This window comes from Pyrus communis, chromosome 5 (genome assembly GCF_041283825.1).
Source record: "Pyrus communis isolate YQ-2024b chromosome 5, ASM4128382v1, whole genome shotgun sequence".
NCBI classification, from domain to species: domain Eukaryota; kingdom Viridiplantae; phylum Streptophyta; class Magnoliopsida; order Rosales; family Rosaceae; genus Pyrus; species Pyrus communis.
Genome location: NC_142569.1, coordinates 11,879,897 through 11,899,687, shown reverse-complemented (window position 1 = coordinate 11,899,687; position 19,791 = coordinate 11,879,897). Strand labels below are relative to the sequence as shown.

The 19,791-nt window shown below is 37.0% G+C and overlaps 3 protein-coding genes across 6 annotated transcripts; 2 read left to right on the top strand and 1 right to left on the bottom strand.

The window, feature by feature from the left end:
• Positions 1 to 1,508: 1,508 nt before the first annotated feature.
• Positions 1,509 to 6,415, top strand: LOC137725859 (transducin family protein / WD-40 repeat family protein). Of its 4 annotated transcripts, XM_088694315.1 has the most exons (7): positions 1,509 to 2,050; positions 2,275 to 2,386; positions 2,491 to 3,204; positions 3,333 to 3,434; positions 4,168 to 4,803; positions 4,916 to 5,077; positions 6,284 to 6,415. In XM_088694315.1, the coding sequence occupies exons 3-7, from the start codon at positions 2,560 to 2,562 to the stop codon at positions 6,305 to 6,307; spliced, it is 1,569 nt and encodes a 522-aa protein (XP_088550441.1). In that variant the 5' UTR covers positions 1,509 to 2,050; positions 2,275 to 2,386; positions 2,491 to 2,559; the 3' UTR covers positions 6,308 to 6,415. The 4 variants fall into 4 exon arrangements, with proteins under 4 accessions (XP_088550441.1, XP_088550443.1, XP_088550442.1 ...); XM_088694317.1 differs by lacking the exon at positions 2,275 to 2,386 and having other exon boundaries at positions 1,554 to 2,050; positions 2,890 to 3,204; XM_088694316.1 differs by lacking the exon at positions 2,275 to 2,386 and having other exon boundaries at positions 1,581 to 2,050.
• Positions 6,416 to 8,378: 1,963 nt separating this feature from the next.
• LOC137726839 (uncharacterized) lies at positions 8,379 to 15,677 on the top strand. The gene is made up of 15 exons (XM_068465794.2): positions 8,379 to 8,610; positions 9,425 to 9,586; positions 9,715 to 9,831; positions 9,918 to 10,002; positions 10,348 to 10,456; positions 10,565 to 10,632; positions 10,738 to 10,857; positions 10,934 to 11,991; positions 12,220 to 12,420; positions 12,512 to 12,572; positions 12,963 to 13,076; positions 13,585 to 13,698; positions 13,809 to 13,915; positions 14,435 to 14,512; positions 15,092 to 15,677. The coding sequence occupies exons 1-13, from the start codon at positions 8,519 to 8,521 to the stop codon at positions 13,905 to 13,907; spliced, it is 2,400 nt and encodes a 799-aa protein (XP_068321895.2). The 5' UTR covers positions 8,379 to 8,518; the 3' UTR covers positions 13,908 to 13,915; positions 14,435 to 14,512; positions 15,092 to 15,677.
• A 687-nt stretch (positions 15,678 to 16,364) lies between these two features.
• LOC137726911 (uncharacterized) lies at positions 16,365 to 17,309 on the bottom strand. The gene is made up of 2 exons (XM_068465862.2): positions 17,061 to 17,309; positions 16,365 to 16,763 (listed from the first exon to the last, which is right to left on the bottom strand). Exons 1-2 carry the CDS (start codon positions 17,183 to 17,185, stop codon positions 16,547 to 16,549), a joined length of 342 nt encoding a protein of 113 aa, XP_068321963.1. The 5' UTR covers positions 17,186 to 17,309; the 3' UTR covers positions 16,365 to 16,546.
• Positions 17,310 to 19,791: the final 2,482 nt, after the last annotated feature.

Below are 19,791 nucleotides of genomic sequence, written 5' to 3'. Positions count from 1 at the left end.
TTCTTCCAAAATTGTAGTTCACTTGAAGTTCAATAAAGCTATCGTGTTCACTTTCAAAAGAAAAGAAAATATAACTAGCTTAATATTAGATAACAATATCAAATATAACAAAAATGGCATTTGTTTAAGCTCACTCCCTAAGCTTTATTTTATCATAGGTCATGCATAACATATTACATTTTTTAGACCATTAAGGTCTCGTTTGGCAACTCAGACTGTATTGACTATTTCAGTCGGATAGGATAAATAGTCATTGAATAGTACTGACTAAATTATCTGATGTTTAGTACAGTATCAAACTAACAATCGTATTGTTTATTCTATGTTTGACACTATATCGGATAGAAGGAATTTAAAGTATTATTACTTTTAAGAAAAAAATTTATGATTAATGGAAAAGAAAAAAAAAATTACACATTCACGACCACCAAATGGGTCAAATTTAAAAAAGAAAAAAACAAAATCTTCCTTTATTTTAATCAAACTTAAAATAAAATTAAAAAAAAAATTGAAATCATCTCTTTAGTCTTGTCTTCCCCAGATCTCTCTGCTGCACCCCCCAACACCCTCACAGAAACCCTAAAGAGAATAAGCTGAAAAATGAAGTCGCACCTTTTCGTCCACAAAACCTTCGCTTAATCAAATGTAGAAGCGAGAGATAAAGAGAGAAAAGCTCCGTGGACTACCATTGCCTTCTAGGCTCATCTTCTTCCTTATCCCCATAACCCAAACCAATACCTCTCACCAAAACCCCGTCAAAACCCCTCCCTCCCTTCGCCGTCTCCTCCACCTCCTCCTCCCACCTCTTACTCGCTGACAATGATGATGAAAACGATAAAACCCCAAAACCCAATTTCGATTTCCTCAAGCTCTCTGTAACTCTCACCGTAATCTCCACCTTCCCCCAAATCCCCACCGCCGTAAGGAGAAAAAGCGCGCGCCAAGAAGTCATGGTCCTAGGGACTCCTTGGAAGGGTTTATTATGCAGGTATACCCCTACTAAATAAGCATACTGACTAAATTAATTATTTAATACGAGAGGACACCAAACGATCAGATTCGTATTATTAATCATATTCGGTTCTTTATGGTACTGTTTGGTACGTGGAACGGGACGGAACAGAGTGGGATAAGGCGTTCCGTCCCACGTTCGGTGCGCCTAAAACGGGTGGAACGAGCTGTTCTACGGGACGAGTTTTGGGTGAATTTTTGTTCCACCTCACCCTCTGGAACGACTCGTTCCATATATGTGGAACACAAAATTATAACATCTCCGTCTCCTTCTTCTTCCTCCTTGTTTCTATCTCCCGTCCTGTCCCGTCCCATTCCGTTCCGTCCCGTCTCGTCTGCATACCAAACGATACCTATATGACCCGTCAAACGAGACCTAAGTATTTAATTTTTTTATATAAAATATATTTTCTAATATTTTATGTTTTGCCAATTATTTTGAATATAACCAAAAACGAGGTGCCGTTTATAATCTCGTTGGATAAAACCAGACGATAAACTGATAAACTGGTAAACTGGGACCCGGTTTTCTTCCTCAAAACGTCGGCGAAAGACGTGTCAAGATTTTCAGGTACTTCCATAGATCTCTCTGCTCTCTGTATATTTTCTCGTAGTCGTTCACTCTGTCGATCTCTCCCATTGACTGCCACTTTACTGCTTCCCAGAATTCCAATCCACCCTCACAAATTTACTACTTCTTCCATTTCCTCCCCACCAATCCAATCCAATCCAATCTTCCCACCGCCAAAGATTCATACTGGTTTTCGAATTATCGTTTTTTCTTCTTCTTCGAGCTCGAAGCTTTTCCGGGTACGTTGAATTTTTACGACTAGCATCGTCAGCCATGGCGGTTTGTTTTAACTACCATTTGAAGGTTTTTGGGTATTGAGCCATTTCGGTTGGATACCATTTTTGGGTTGGTTTCCGTATTTTTGGGCTTGTGGGTTATGGTGGTAAAGCTGGTAATTGCAGTTGGCGTATAAGTGCTTTTTCAGAAAGGGCTTTTGGGCATTGAGAATTGAGCTCTTCTGTTGTACAGGTACGTTTTGGTTTGAGATTTGGTTTGTTTTACTGCTTTTGCTGTTTGAATTCAGAATTGGGGGTTTGGGGTTCTAGGGAGCTTCTCTGCAGAATATAAGTGTTTTCTCAATAAGGACTTTTGGGCATTGGGATTTGAGAGCTTCTGTTGAGTTGGTACGCTTTTGTTTAAACTTTGGTTGGTTTTGCTGCTTTTGTTGTTTGATTACGAAATTGGAGGTTTAGGGTTTCAGGGAGCTTTTCCGCAGAGTGCCCAGCTATACAGTTGACTTGTATAGGTTCGGGTATTTGGTTTCAGAGATATAAAGTCGAATTCTTTTCGGGATTGGTTATTTTGGTAATCTTCTATTTGTCATTACTGGCACTTCGAGATGGTAGGTGTGAAATTTGGCAATTGACAGAGTGTTTGTTTTCTCTTGTGATTATCATGGCTGGTGGAAGAAATGGGGAGACTGTAAAAGGCTAGGAAGTTCATCAAACCATCTTAGGATTTCCCGAACTCCATTGCTGATGGAGGGTTCGCCTAGGCTTGGCTCAAAAGGCCTAATTAGGAAACATGAGTTTGTAAGGATAATTATTCAATGTCTGCTTTCAATTGGCTATGAGAAGTCTGCTTCATGCTTGGAGTTGGAGTCTGGCATTTCATGCAAATCCGATGATTTTCAAATGCTGGAATCACAGATATCAAGTGGGAATTGGGATGGTTGTGTTGATACCCTGAATACCATCAGTGATTTGACAGATGATACGAGAGCTGCTGCTTTGTTTCTTGTATTCAAACAATGTCTTTTGGAGTCTTTGAAATGTGGGGATGACAAATTGGCTCTGGCCATTTTGCAGAAAGAGGTGTCAACATTACATGTAGACAGAGGGAAAGTTCATAAGCTTGCTCGCAGTATCCTGTCATCGAAGGAAATGGAGCAGAGCAAAATAGATGATATTGCTGTTTGTGAGTTGCGTAAAAAACTATTGCAAGAATTAGAAAAATTGCTTCCTCCACCAATCACACTGCCCGAGAACAGGTTGGAACATCTGGTTGAAACTGCTGTTTTGTCCCAGATTGATTCATGTATGTATCACAATTTGTCGGATGCGGTTTCACTTTATGCTGACCATTTCTGTGGTAGGGATCAGATCCCCACTGAAACTGTTCAGGTGTGATTTGCCGGCAATAATGTTTATGTTTCGGAAATTGAAGTTATGAGGGTTTTACTTTTGTTTGCTCAGATGTTCTTCTATTGGAGGACTGACATACACATGAACACATGTTTCACCTGGTGCAGATTTTGACTGAGCATAAGAATGAAGTTTGGTTTGTACAATTTTCTAATAACGGGGAGTATTTGGCCTCTTCATCAAGTGATTGCGCGGCCATCATATGGAAGGTACCATAGAATTGTATCCGGAGTGATTTGTATTAGAATTTATAAGAATTTTATTTATTCAACTAATTGAATATTGCTTTGGTACCAAAGTTTCATTCTCATTGATTAAATATTAACCCACACAATAGTTTACTTAATTGGTGGAAATGTGGCCTTCATGAATAAGAAATTGTGGATAAGAAGTATATGTTTAGGGTTCTTGACACCGCTCATATAACAATAATATACTCTCGACAAAAATCAGATGGAAGGAAAAATAAGAAGAGAGGATTTGTTTGAGAACTATTGCAGATTTAGGAAAACAATGGGAAGGAGATTTTTTTTCAAGATCATTGAAAATCTTGCTTTTAGTACTCTTTAAAATTGATAAGGAATGAAAAATAGTTTCTCTGTTTTAGGAAGGATCTATTCTTAAGCTACGTCAAAATAACAGAAAAAACTATATTGTGTCACGTGGACGAATGCATGATCCAAGAGGTGTCTGTTTAATCGTTAAATTTTGGTAATTCAGTGAAAACATTTACTTTTTCCCAAACGTATTATGCCGATGTTAATATAGTTTTTAAAAAGCGAAGCGGATATAAATGCCATATAGGATCTTAACATATATGATTATTACTTTAAATCCAACTTTCATGCTCGTATAAACTGAATGCTTAAAGAGTTGTTTATGTTGAGAAACTTGTAATCTAGATAGCAAAAAATGACACTTAACTGCATACCACCTTGCCAGGTGCTGGAGGACAGTAGGGTGACATTACAACATACTCTGAGGAGTCACCAGAAACCGGTATCCTTTCTAGCATGGAGCCCCGATGACTCAAAGTTGCTTACATGTGGAAATGTTGAAGTTGTCAAACTATGGGATGTGGAAACAGGTACATGCAAGCATACATTTGGGGATCTCGGCTTCATTGTCAGCTCATGTGCTTGGTTTCCCGACTCAAAGCGACTTGTGTGTGGCAGTCCCGACCCTGAAAAGGGCATCTACATGTGGGATTGTGATGGCAACGAGTTGAAAGCATGGAGAGGGATGAGGATGCCCAAGATTTTAGATCTTGCTGTGACACCAGATGGGGAAAATCTTATCAGCATTTTCTCTGATAAAGAAATTCGAATTTTAAATGTGGGAACAAATGCAGAACGTGTCGTTTCTGAAGACGATTCTATCACATCCCTTTCAATTTCTGGAGACAGTAAGTTCTTTATTGTCAACCTAAATAGCCAGGAGATTCATATGTGGGATGTCGCTGGGGAGTGGGAGAAGCCGCTGAAGTTTACGGGCCACAAGCAGAGCAAGTATGTGATACGCTCCTGCTTCGGTGGATTGAACAGCACATTTATTGCCAGTGGTAGTGAGAATTCACAGGTATGCTTCCCAAATTAGAGAATTTGCCCATACATGTGCTGAGATACAAATCATTCTTGTATCCAATGAACCAAATGGAACCTCACAAAGTGAAAATCATTATCTTGTCTAGGTATACATTTGGAACCGAAGAAATTCTAGGCCGATAGAGGTTTTGCGTGGGCATTCAATGACTGTGAAGTGTGTGAGTTGGAATCATAAGAGACCGCAGATGCTGGCATCGGCAAGTGATGATCATACCATCCGTATATGGGGATCGAGCCGACCTAATAAGCCCCAGTTTGGGGTTGAGGTGCTTTTTAAAAAAGCTACCATGAAAAAAAGCTGATAAGAATTTTGGTGTTTGGTAAACATCCCAAAACAGCTTAATTTCAAAGTTTCACATGAAAAAAAGCCAAAAAGTGGAAGCTGCATTTTGCAGCTTCCAGAAGCCGCTTATTTTTTCCAAAACGCGGAGCTACAGTACCCATTAATGAATTTTTTCAATTTACCAAAACTGCCCCCTCCTTTCTCCTTTCTCCTTCTCCCGATCCTACACTCTGCACTCTCTCTTTCTCTATCACAAAAAACCCTCTTCCCTCCCGCCGCTGCACCTCTTCCTCCTCCTCCTTTTCGTTTCTCTCCGCACAACTGCCGTCGCTGCACCTCTTTCTCCAACGCCACACCACAGCTTTAAGCCTAAGCACTTCTGTGCCCTCTCCTAGAAAGTCCTCGAGCCCTCAATTCCAAAATAAATACAAAGTTTTAGCTCGCTCCAATTACCCGCAGCTCCAGCACCCGCTCCATGCCGTTTTCTTTGAGGCAAAACAAAATAAATACAAAGTTTCAAACTTTAAAAAATAAGCAGGAGGCCAGAGTAATTTGAGGTGGATCGGAAGAAAAAAGGAAGATGGGAGAAGACAGAGGTACAGAGAAAAGAGAGGTAAACAGTGGGCGGAGAAAAAGAGAGGTTTAGATAGAGAGAAGATGTCGAACAAAGAAAAAAAAGTTGAAAGAAGATGATTCTAGAAAGAAGAAAAAAGGTAAAATATTAGTATTTGATTAAATTTAATAATAAAATTTGATGAATGTATCTAATTAGACTTTTTAAGTACATTAACAATATTGTACTAATGAATTCTAACTATTCAGTCTAAAATATTTCAATTGAAGTAGTTTGTCATACTAATTAATATTTAAGATAAAGTTTATAAATATGTTTGTTTTACAAATAAAGTATATTTAGTAATTCACCTTTATTGGTTAAGAAAATTAAATTAATGGCACATCTAGTATTATACCCTTTTTGGTCATTTTACACAGTCACAGCTGTTTTACATAAAAGTTTACCAAACACTATCATACTGCTTTTTTTTCCAAAAGCACTTTCACAAAAAAATTTACCAAACACTCTGCTGGTTTTTTTTCACAGCCGCTTTTTTTTACAGCACAACAGAAGCAGCTTTTTTTCAAAGCACAGCAATACCAAACCAGCCATAAGATTCAACCTCAGAAGCTCAGTTGAAAAGATCACATCTCCAATTTTACATCCTGTCACGCTCTGTATATATGGCTTTTGTTCTTTTCAAGCTCCTATTCGTTAATGAGTGTGAATATATATGTTTTTTGAAAATTTTGGTGTACCATTCCAGTTTGAGATCCTGCTTAATTTTATAAAAAGTCAGCACCACCACGATCACCACAGTAATCACCATAAGGCAGGTTCAGAAAAAGACCTGAAGAGGCCAGGCGAGAATGAGAACAAACCAACACATATTTGAAGGAGCCCCTAAAAAATTTTGCCGTTTAAAGGTTACATGTAATAGCCATTCAGTACTACGGTTTGGTAGTATTCGTCCTCACTTGGAAATGAGAGGTCTTGGGTTCGAATCTCGTGGATGCCAAATTCGATACCAAATTAGGCTACCCATTGTATGGCTTAGCCGAACTTTCTCTTCCTTTGATGTAAAAATATCGATGTAATAAAAAAAAAAAAATTACATGTAATAATGCTATATATTTTAAAAAAAAATGCTTTTATTCTTTAAAATCACATTATGCACTCCGTACAAAAAGTACCAATAACAACACTCTAAAAATGTTTTATTTTTCAATTTTATTATATAATAATGCTATGTATTTAAGTGAAACTTTGAAGTTAAGAGTGTTTGAAGCCTTTTTTTTCTTGCTTGGTTGTTTAAGATTGAGGTGCAGGTGAATCCTAAAGTTTGTTTTGATTTAAGTTTTTTTTTTTTTTTTTTTTTTCCTTTCAATAAAACGATATTACCTACGCTAACGGGATGGGGAAGTGGGCTAAGCCTCATAATTGGCCAACCATAATAATGTTGTTCAAATTTGCCTTTAACGATATTCAAACCTAAGACCTCTCACTTTCACAAATCGAAGTATCACTAGATTGTAGTACTAAGTGACTGTTTTGATTCAAGTTATAAATTTCTAACATCAATACATTGTCCTATTTTTTTTTTTAAATTATCTTAAGAAGGGGCCCTTTTATAAATTTCGCACAGGATCCTGAAATCTCAGAGACAACCATGCCCGTAGGGCGGCGGAAGACAAACCTAAGTAAGTTTAAATTTTTTTATATATTGTAAACTAGACTCGTTACGTGATATGTTGCTACATTAAGAACTAGTTGATTATGTGAGTTTTGATCTTAGTCGCATATGGTGGTAAGAAGCGAACTAATAACTGAACTTATGCCGTGCCCACCAAATCTAATGTACCCAGTGATAGGGCATTGTTGAGATCAAAAAACCTTTTTTCTGTTTTTAGCTTGCTGTTTTTCTCACAGCCCAAAACCAGAAGTAAGAAAGCAACATAACACTCTCAAGACCGAAGCAAACAATTGGAAGTTGGTTTGACAATAACTTCAACAAGATGTTATTGTAACAGTATTTAAATCAACCGTGCAATTTTTCTTGTTTGAAATTCCAGGTCGATCTTCATTAGTATTTGTTTTTATTTTTGTGTCGAAAAGTTAATACGCCAGGCAGTATGTGATTGGATGGCCCAAGTTTATCTCTAATCAATGCATTGAGACCAACTCCAATGGTGGGCTAAAAGCCAAATTACCCCCCAAACGCACTCCAACCCAAGGGGAAATTTTGAGCTAAATGCTAAATGCTAAACCAATGCCAAATTCCCCCCGACATTTAGCCCAGAAATCGGGGTGGACTTTACCCAATATTTATCGGAATTTAAATTTTTTTAGATTAAAATGTTCATAAAATTAATTTACGATAGTCTACATATTTATTTTTTTTTAAAAATTTAATTTAACAAAAAAAATAGCCTAAATTCATTCTTTAATAATTCCGGGCTAAAATTTTAAGGTAGAATAGTTGGAGTAGAAAATCTGTTTTTGGGCTAAAAGCGAAATTTTTCGGGCTAAAAAATTTGACTTTTAGCCCAACCATTGGAGATGGTCTGAGAGAGGGAGAAAAAACGACACAACGTTTTGATTTTTAAAATTTGAAAAATTTGACGGTGACGTGGCGCCATACGAACCCTCTCAGATGGACGGTTGGGAAGCACGGGAGGGAATCAAAAAGGGGCATTTTGGTAAAAAAAGCAACGACTGCGCGTTCGGCCTTTTTGTAAAACGAACGTAGCAAGCACAACATAGGAAAGAGAGAGGCACGGACTCTCGTTCTCTTCTTCTTCCTCAAAATTGAAATTCCGAAATTGGAGTCGCAAATTCGGCTAAATTCCCATGAAGTCCGATCTTATGATGGCTGGACCTTCGCGACCGTTGGATCAGACCCCGATTTCTCCATCGCTGTCCGCCGAGCATCATCACTGCAGGTCAGAATTCGAAACCCTCTGCGTTAGGGTTTTTTTTTTTTTTTTTTTGTTTGCTGTAATTCGATCCATATGCGTTTCGGATTCTGGAATTCAGCTAAATTTGATTTCTTGCAAGTGTTGGATTTGAGTTATATTATTGTAATTAGGAATCTACAATCCGGTAATCATTGTGTTTAGTTTAAGTTGGATTTTTGAATTCATTTTTTATGTTTTTGTTTATATGAATTTCATCACGTCGTGTAGTGATTGGTTGCACTTAATAGATTTAAAGTTCAATGTGGCTTTTCGTTTAGTTTGTGTGAAATGCTTGTTCGAATTATGAAATAAGGCTCGAGTACATAGGACGGTTCAGTGTTGAGGATCAAGTACTGATGGACTTGGACCGCTTGTACGCTTTAGTAGTGAAATCAATGATTATATAGCTATGACTCTGGATTCCGGGAATAGGGAAAAATGAGAGATTTGGATTGGACTACCGAATGTGAATGCTTGGTATGAAATGTTATAAGATCATATAAAGAAAGAGTTTTGATACATTAATTGAGAAGAAAACACAATGTTAAAAATTACAACGATTTAGAGGGTGGATGTGAAATAATAAATTTTCCTTGATTATTTGAACACTTTGGATTTCCTAAATAGTGAAATTTATGTGTAACTAACAACATCATAATATTACTTTTTGTAAAGTCTAATTCAACGGTTTGCGGTAAAAATCACACCCACATATCCAAATGCCACCCTGAGACATGTTTTTATTCATATGATGTCCTTCTGAATAAGTGAACTTCTTAATTTTTTTTTTTTTTTTCAGTGGCAGAAATGTGGTTGCCTTGATAGCACGGAGGGAGATTTCTCCTAGAGCAAAACATGTGCCCACAAGGCGGTGGGGAGAAACTTCTAATAGGAAATCTAGTTCCACCTATGGGCCTAAGGGTGAAGCAATCAGAGATGTGAAACGTGGCCTCCGCTCATGGTACCAACAGTTCTCTTTTTTAAGTTTTTTCAAGCAGGTTTTAGTGTGAGACCTTTTGTACCTTTTATATTAGGTTATCAAAGATGCCATGCTGTATTTATTGAATCTGTATTTCATTGATCTTTCAGGGTTGAAGCAGAGTCGCTGCGGCATTTGTCAGCCAAGTATTGTGATTTAGTGCCTCCTCCAAGGTCAACCATTGCAGCAGCATTCAGCCCCGATGGAAGAAAACTTGCTTCTACACAGTAAGTTTTCTGATCTTGTTCACTTATTTAGATTTGAATACTTATTTCTTATCTTGACTCTAATTGAAATCTTTTCATGCTTTCAGTGGTGACCACACTGTAAAGATAATTGATTGCCAAACTGGCAGATGCGTAAAGGTTTTGAGCGGCCATAGAAGGACACCTTGGGTGGTACGTATGACTTGTGCAATTGCAGATCTATTTACTCTTCTTCTTCTTTTTTTTTTTTTTTTGGCTAATATTTGCATCTTTCTCTATGAACTATTTAGCTAAGGGTAAAATCTATGTAAATGGAAGTCTGCTGAAAACAAAAACAGATACAAATTAAATAGTCTTATCCAATTTATTTGAAATATGATATATCAATTAGCTGGTCCAAATTGTTTAACATTTAATTAATTAATTAATAGTTTAGGTAGTTGCTTCTGGGGCATGTGTTTTTTGGTACGGGTAAAATCCAACCACTAAATTGTGAATATTATTTTGATGTGGAAGTAACTAATGGCATTCTTACAGGTTAGGTTTCATCCTTTGAATCCAGAAATAATTGCTAGTGGAAGTTTGGATCATGAAGTTCGCTTATGGGATTTAAACACATCAGATTGTATCGCCTCTCGTGATTTCTGTAATCTCCGAAACTTCAGTGTCTTACTAAATTAGTAGGCTTTCTTACATTGTACATTTTTCTTAGAATTCTGACATAGTTCATATCCCTTTATGATTCTCTCCCCAGATCGACCTATTGCATCTATTGCTTTTCATGCCAAAGGGGAACTCCTAGCTGTTGCATCAGGACACAAGGTGTTGATTCTTTTTATTACGGTTCTTTAGTATATCATACAATCATTGATGGTTAGTAATGGGATATATATTTTGATAACACTGACATAGAAAATCTGGCTTCAGTTGTATACATGGAAATACAATGGGGAACCTTCTTCTCCAGACATGGTATTAAAAACAAGGCGTTCCCTTCGAGCAGTGCATTTTCACCCCCAAGCTGCTCCGTTTCTCTTAACTGCTGAGGTAATTTTCCAGAGGGCATTTAAGTGATTCTTCATTCCTGCTATCGTATAGGTTACATTATTAAACTGATATGCAGGTCAATGATCTTGACTCTTCAGATTCCTCAATGTCTCGAGCAAAATCTCCCGGCTACATGCAATGTCCATCTCCTGCTGTTTTTGTGGCAAACATTGATTCTAGTGAACGTCTTAGTTTGGCTACTAAACTACCACTTATGTCCTTGCCTTTTGTCTTCGTGCCGCCATATGTAGATGATTCAAGAATAGTAATGCAGCCTGAAAACGGACCTGCTGGATCAAATAGCATGCAAGTCACTTCTGCTTCAATGCAGTTTCAAGCAGATGTAAATGCAGCAGAGCAGGATGCTACCACAGTTTCTCAAATGGAGACATTTCCATCAGCTCCAATTGTTTCCAATCACAATGCTGAAGGCAATGCAGATAATTATTTCCTTAATGGAACGAGAAGTGATGCTTGTGACCACAAAGGAGATGCAATGGAGACTGATGAGATGCCAGCTGTAGGGGGAAGCCAGCATGGAAGCTGGATTAATTTAGATCCTGTGAATAATAGAGTACCTGAAAATTCTTCAAGTCATCCTGGTTTTACTGAATTTGGGCAACCTCATAGAACGTTTCCTTATAGAGATCCTGCATTCTGGGAGCTACCTTTCCTCCAAGGGTGGTTAACAGGTCAAAGCCAAGCTAATTTTCCCTCAATGCTTCCTCTTAAACATGGTGGGCTTAACAATTTAGCTCAGCCTATGGGTTCTTCTAGTTTAGTGTCTGCTCATAACGTGGCGGATGTGGCAGCTTCTTTAGCATTGCCAGGAAGCACCAGTGTATCTGGGCTTTCTGGAAGATCTGGCTTGCAGCATTATTATCAGCACTTCCACTTCTCTGGACCAGAATCAGGGGATAGTGCTTCCTTAAGTACCCAACCCGATGAGAATGATGCACAGCCCATTATTAGTCGAATCCAGTCTGATATTGATACATTAATGGCAGCAGCAGCAGCTGCAGAATTACCATGCACTGTAAAACTAAGAGTATGGTCGCATGATATAAAAAATCCTTCTGCTCTGCTGAATGCTGAAAGATGTCGTTTAATTGTTCCTCATGCTGTTCTTTGCAGGTATGTGAACATCTTTGGTATTCCTTTATTTCGTTTCTTTTACCGGTTTTCCTTTACAATATTCTTCATTCTTCTACATGGCTTCAGTATTTGATTACAAATTTACAATATATTCTAGCACTCGCATCTATATTAAAAACAATTGTAATCAGATGCAATTGAAGGATTTTTTCTGCTCAGCTTGTAATTATGTTTTATTACAACTTTGTGTTGCATGTGCTTTTGCAGTGAAATGGGGGCTCATTTCTCCCCCTGTGGGAGATTTTTAGCTGCCTGTGTTGCATGCATGCTTCCTCATACGGAAGCTGACCCTGGACTACAAAGTCTAGTTCATCAGGTTTCTGGAATTCCAACATCCCCAACTCGGCACCCAATCTCAGCTCACCAAGTTATGTATGAGCTTCGCATATATTCAATTGAGGAGGCCACGTAAATTTCTAATCCTTTTGTCAACTGTTTCTTATTTCCTTTATTCTTTTATCAACATCTTATATATGAGTTATTCTATTATCTCGTGCAGATTTGGTTTGATACTTGTCTCTCGGGCTATTAGAGCGGCACATTGTTTGACTTCAATCCAAGTTAGTTTCAAAGAAAATTTGACTACCATTTGCTTTTGTTTCTATTTATGCTCTGGTGCCTTGTGTCGTGCTTTTATTACCTTGGGCTCATTTTCTACTATGACTTGGATCATTGACCTGTTGTTCTATGTATGATAAGGTCGAAATTCATGGTTGACAATTATGCACGTTTAGGTTGGATAATGACTTTCTTTTTTGTTTAATCTTATGTCTATTTCCGGAAGCTGTTTAGCTCTCTTGTCATTTGCCACTGACAATAAACTGTATTTGTGCCTGTTCCTTTGGTACTTATAGTTGATTTAGTGTAATTTGCAACTACTGGTACTTTTGCTTTCGATGTGGAAAGGATATTTTTGAGTTGAGCCTTTGTGCATTATGTTGTGCCTGCAGTTCTCCCCCACGTCTGAGCACATATTACTGGCCTATGGTCGCCGCCATGGTTCTCTTCTTAAAAGTATTGTCGTTGATGGGGATACAACTGTACCTATTTACACTGTTCTTGAGGTGAGCTTCCAGAGTCTTCCTTCTTGTCCTGCAACTGAGTAGAAAATGTTTTATCTCACTTTCTGCTTCGTGTTTGTTCTTTGGGAAAGTATTAGTTAGCAAAAAGTACTATTCGTTGAGATATGCTTTATTTTTTTAGACATATAAGTTAGAAAGCATAAAAAGTTGAATAGTCTTCCTTTAGGGAATGTAATAGTATGCCTATTTGGTGATATTGTGAAGGAACAATGGTTGGACTTCTTTTTCTGTGTTTATGACAAAGAGTGATGGACTGGATTCATTATAAAAATTCAAAATTGAGTGATCATTACTACTATTATCAAAGTTTTACTTTCTTGGACTCTTAGTTACCACATATATTTCTTTATTTAGGTCTACAGGGTTTTAGATAGATTTGTGTGCTTAATTAATATGTCAGCACTCTCTCAGTTGGCATGTTGTTTACTACTGTTGTTAAAGTTTTACTTTGTTGGACTCTTAAATTACCGTCATTTCTTTCTTTATTTAGGTTTACAGAGTTTCAGATATGGAACTTGTGAGAGTACTTCCCAGTGCAGAGGATGAGGTTAATGTTGCTTGCTTTCATCCCTTTGCTGGTGGAGGTCTGGTTTATGGGACCAAGGTGTGCTTCTGATGTTTCAGAAATCTTGCAATGATCAATCTACTGCCCTTTTGTTCTTTTTTGGAAGGTTTTGTTTGCCCATTTACGATGCTAATTTTCATGAATTGCAGGAAGGGAAGCTTAGGGTACTCCAGTTTCATGGTGCTCGAGATGAAAACTTCGTTGGACCAAATTACTTTACAGAGGAAAATACGGCTGTTGCGGTATAGTCAGCAAGGTTGTAGCATATTCTTCCTTTCATGCTTCTTGTTGAGTTTTCCTTGTGTCATTATAAGGGGTCAATAAAGTCATTAGTTGGGTTGCCGGGTTTGGCAGGTCGTAATGTTACCATTTGAAGATCTTTACATTTGTTACATGATAAAAGTTGGTGTTTATGTGTTGGTTGAAAAAAAATATAATGTTTGTTGTCAATTGTCGTGTTGATATATATGCCCGTACCAGTTACCTGCTCTGAATAAATGGGTGTTGGGTCATCCATTTACGACCTTGGATATAAATGCGTAAAAGGATGATTTAAGCCTGAAATCAAATGGGCTGTATGGTCGTACCATATGGAATCTTTATTACCCCGAAAAAGGAAAACAAGAACAAACAAAATGACCTATTTGGACCCAATTATTCACTGCATGCAATCTATTTTTGGAACTTCACTTTGACATCTCTCTCTCTCTCTCTCTCTCACAATAATAATAATAATAATAATCTCGCTAGAATTGAATCCCTATTCTCTGTTCAGATGTTGAGGGAAATGGTTCGGAGAATTGCTTGCTGAGCATCTTTTATAAACTCCAGAAGCCTAGCCTTTTTCCTTCAGGTAGATGTATTTTCCTATATTTTCAATGTTTGCATGCTTATCTTTATATTCATTTGCAAACTTGGGTTTGGGTGTTTATCGGTTTTTGTTCTCTTTTGTTTATTTTTGGAGGGTGGGGGAGGGGAGGTATAACTGGTATGATAAATTGTGATAGATTGAGGGTTATTTATTTATTTAACTGGTTAGAGTTCTGGATTTGGTCAACATTTTGTATGGAGATGGTTTTGGATCGTATAAATTGGCTTAAAAATTTGACATGTATTTGCGTTTGTTTGGCTTGTAATACATTAGGGTTTGAGTACTGGTATTTGGTTTTGTTCTATATTTTCCATGTCTGGTAATTCAGAAGATGCTAAGTTCTAAAAACTAGACTAGAACGTGTACCATCTCATTTTCGCCTCCCTGCATGATTTGAATTCTTGCTTTGAGTACTCTACGGACCATACAAAATGCATTTTACCAACCGAGATTGTTTTTAGTATACTTGGTGCAATCCAGATTTTATGAGCAGTGCACATTCCGTGTTTTGGGAGAACCGTCCACCTTACACCTTTTGTTTGAATGGTGTTTTGGTTGCAGGATCCATGAAAATGTAGATATTGGGAAAGCAAATCCATAAAACATCTTCTGCAGTTGGAGCCACATGGTTCTAACCCTATGCGTGCTTCTCTCAACCCATAGATCTAATCAGCAGCGGAAGCTGGCGTCGGGGATCCTGAAAGATGGCACAACCAGCTTCATTGAGGCTGATGGCAGAGTTTATGCATTTTTGCGGGTGATGGCGAAGCGAGATTGAAGTTTCGTGCTTGTACATAAAACCATGTTTGATCAATTAAGAGACCGTTAAGCCGATTTTGTGTTCCTGTAACCGTATCAAATTGTGAAGTGCAATTTTGATATGGGGACTGCTTTTGTATGTCTAGAATTCAAAGAAAGAAGCCCAAAAATCCTGTATGATTATTTTGCGTCACCAGCTAGTTATACTAGACCTGCTCACAGTGGAAAGTAGCACAAAACAGCATCATGTCCGGCTAAACAAACAAAAAGGAATGGGATCCGAAGTCTAATGCTTTATCAAAACTAAGATTAGTGGTTTGTATTGATTAGCTAGATGTTAGGTTGTCAAGTTGTTAATGAAATCATGCGTATTTGCATTGATCCGTCATTTCTAATTTTTTATTTTTTGTGAATTAAGGTGATTATATTCTTAACGAAATCATACGTATTTGCATTGATCTGTCATTTCTAATTTTTTTTTTTTTGTGAATTAAGGTGATATATTCTTGCTAGGTGAGTTGATACATTGTGTTGTCAGACTGTTTGTCGAGATTGTTAATTGTGGTCGCACATGCAAATAAGAATCTTAACCAATTTCCTAATTGTTTTTGTTTGTAAGACAATGCTTTAAAGCATTTTAACCATGCATGGCTGCATCCGATATTCTAAGTTTGATTTGTCTAATTTTCTCCGCTAGTAGAAAAACGGTTGCAGAAGATTTGAACTCGATGATCATACCAACTCAAAAGAACAGGCGGGTGTCTAAATCATGGACCTGGCTTCTCTGCCTTCCAATTCCCATACATTTTCATCTCTTCTTATTTTATGTGATCACAGTTAAATCACGTTAATATTTTATATTAATTTTTTTTATAAAGATACTAAGACAAAAATCAATAGTGATATAAAATATTAACGTTATAGGAGGTGATAAGAGTATGAAAACTGGAAGAGCAGAGAAGTCAGATCGCTAAATCTTTGCCCACAAAAGAGGATTTTTTTTATTTTTTTTAACAAATCCTATTTGACCAGTCAAAGGAGCCTTAAAAGCTGATAGCCAATACGTAAAAGAGGGTTGGTTCCAATGGGACATGCATTGACGAATTATTTTCCTTCCTTTTGACTACTACTCGAACATATCGATCTCTCTCTAAAAATTCACAAACCCTAGAAAAAATAAAAACAAAACAAAATAAAAAATCTGAAATTTATGAGCAAAAGAAGACAATAATCATGATTAATTCATGATAATAATGGTTAAGAAGAGGATTCGAATTTGTAGTGTTTATCAACAGCAAGAGAAACATCCCAAGTGCAGGTGAGTCCCTTTGGGATGGTGACAAGATCTCCAGCTCCGAACTCGACATATTCCGAAGACCCTTTTGGATAATACGCCTTCACTCTTCCCTTCAACAAATAACACGTCTCCTCCGCATCAAACTTCAGCTGGTACTTCCCAGGCGAGCAACCCCATCTGTGAATTCATAATCCCAAAACAAAAACAAAAACAAAAACATAAATAAATACCACGTTATATTTTGTAGAGAGAGAGAGAGATGGAAACTCTGTGCCTTTGACCGCACTGAGGAGCTAATCACGCTTAATCCTCTATAGGAAGTGAGAAAGAGAGAGAGAGAGTGGAGGGGTCCTCTCGTCTTGGGAGTTGAGAGTGGCAAACCTTGTGCCTTCGGGGGCACTGAAGAGCTAATCTCGCTTAATCCTCGATTTTCTGAGTGAGAGAGAGTGAGAGGAGGGGAGGTGAGAGACTTACTTGGGCCAGCACTTGATGTCCAGTTGGGATAAGCGAGATTCAGAAGGGTTTCTTTCAACTGTGATTCTCAGGTTTGAAGATGATGAGGAACTTGATGGTGATGATGAGCAGGGTTCTGCAGCCATGAAAATTACTAAGTTGGAAGGATGGAATATATCTTCTTTTATTTTTGGTTGAATTGTTGGGCTATATGTATTGTGAGGGTTCTTGAGAAGCTCTAGGAAAGGGCATCTTTACAAGGCAGTAGAGGATAAGCAACCTTACCATATATAGAGAGAGGGACAAGATATTGGTATACCCATTATTCCCTCCTCATTATTTACCGTTGACTTATCCCATGATCATGTCACAGTCAACAAAATTTTATTTCTCATACGCTGAGAATCAAAATATCTTAGCTGTGATGCATTATGTATTCACGATAAAAATTCGACTTTTATTATATTTTATAAAAGAAGGTCAATTCTTTTTCCTTTTTATGTATTAATACAAAAAAAAAAAAAGTGTGTATCTAGTATTACGTTAATGCACAAATTTAATTATATGGTAGGTGGTATTTAGTTATGGCAAATGGGGTAGAGGGCCAACCCATGCGACCAACTCCTTTGTGCACAAGGAAGTTTACATGTGCAATTTATTAGATCGTGTTAGAAGGAGAATTTTATGCACAATGTTGTCCACTCAAATAATTTTTATCATTTTAGAAAAGATCAGTTGGTAGTTTTGCCATAGCAATCTACATTTTCGAGAGCCGTTAAGACTTGCAGAGACATTTCAGCATCTTTCTGATCATCATCATGTAATTCACCAGCATTAGAAATTAAATCTAAGACATACCATGTGAAATACAAACATAAAATTCGTCTCATCCAGCATCATGTGCAATTCTATTTCTCATTCAAAAAAGAAAACCATGGAGACCGAAAACTCTTCAACTCAAAATACCTTCAATCATGACAAGGAACCACAGTTACAACTCGAATCTAGAAATCAAGTCATGCCAAGAACAATGTGCATTCATCAACATGGTGCCTGTCAACACTTTCCTTTTGGCTCTACCGTTTGGGTAAAAGTACAAAGAATAATTTTTTTAGTTTAATTAGTTATCTGAAATGAGTATTGGAATAATTCGGACTTCTGAATCTCCTCTATGTTTAAAAATATACATGCAAACCGAAAGGTATGTGAATTTTACGTTACAATTCGTAAACCGATACCTGAAACATTTTAAACTAGATTTATTAAGGACTATGGTGATTCTATACTCATTCATTTTCTCTCATATTTGTACATTTGACATAAAATATCATAGTTTTTTATGGTTCGACGTCACAAATGCGATGAATTGCTGTCAAACACAATTAACGGGACGTCATACATTTGGTGTCATATAATTTTGATGTTTAATCCATTACCGTCGATGCATCTAAAGCTAAGTGTGTGAAAATATCCAGTCACTGGTCAAACAATTTGACCGTGACTCCAACGGACATAGAGTACGTGGCAAAAGATGAGCGGATGAAGCATATTACAGTTTGACTGGGAACCATGATCTTGAAGATACCGACATGGCTCTGTCAGACCTTTTCGCTTGGCTTCATCCATATCCTTCATGTCCCATGATGTTCGCATCTTTTGGTTTTATTTAAAAAAATTAATAAAAAATGTTTGTAAATTTTGTGTTTTATTGATAAAGATAAAATAAAAGGTAAAGTAAATAGTATCAGAATTGACTTTTTAGTGTAAAAATGTAATTTTTCATTAAAGTAAACAGTACCGTGAGCTTTTCGTTAAAATTCTCTTTGATTTATCACCCCCATCAAACAACCATTTCTGCACGTGCCATTCCACGTGCAACCGTACTGGAACATTCTACTGGTCCTAGTCACGAGCCACATGTGAGATATTCAAACTTAGATTTCTTTCTGACAAGGGGAAAAAAAAGGTATTATGTGCATTTGTAACGTGCTGGAATAATTTTAAGAATTAAGTTAGATTGAATAATAATATTGGATGAGAGTGAGACTTAATAAAAATACAAGCTTAAAATTTAAATTAACATAGAAATTGGAATTGAAGATTCCCCTCCCCCCTCCCTCCCCCTCTTTTTTTTTTGGTGTCTGGAATTCTTAAATTCATAAGATGCATGTGATACTAAATGCAATCAAATACATCATAGAAATTGGAGTTGAAGATTCCCTTTATTTTTTATTTTTTTTATTTGATGTCTGGAATTCTTAAATTTATAAGATGCAGGTGACACTAAATGCAATCAAATACACCGGCAAGTTCAACCAATTGTTTAATGAAAAATCTCTAAACACAAAATACTCGATTAATTGAGCACACACCATGAACAACAACATAAAACACATGAATTATTTCCACTTGAAAGATTCTTGCACTATATCAAAAACCCAAAAATCAAAAGCTTCAAATAAGAAAATATTTTACATTCACTTCCTCAAGCTCTGAATTGATGAAAACACATAAACCCACTAGACTACCACAGCCAAAATTGATAATCGCAAAAAAAAAGAAGAAAAAAGCATAAAGCTCTCATTTTTTCTTTGCTACTTCAAGAATTTGCAGACAAGAAGAATAGAACAATTCAATTTCTTCTTCTTCAAAGTTTGCAACTTTGAATTTGTTTCAAATCAGAAAAAAGAAAACGAGGAGGAGGTGGAAGAGATAACCTTAAGTCACTGCTTGCAGGAGGAAGATAGGCTGG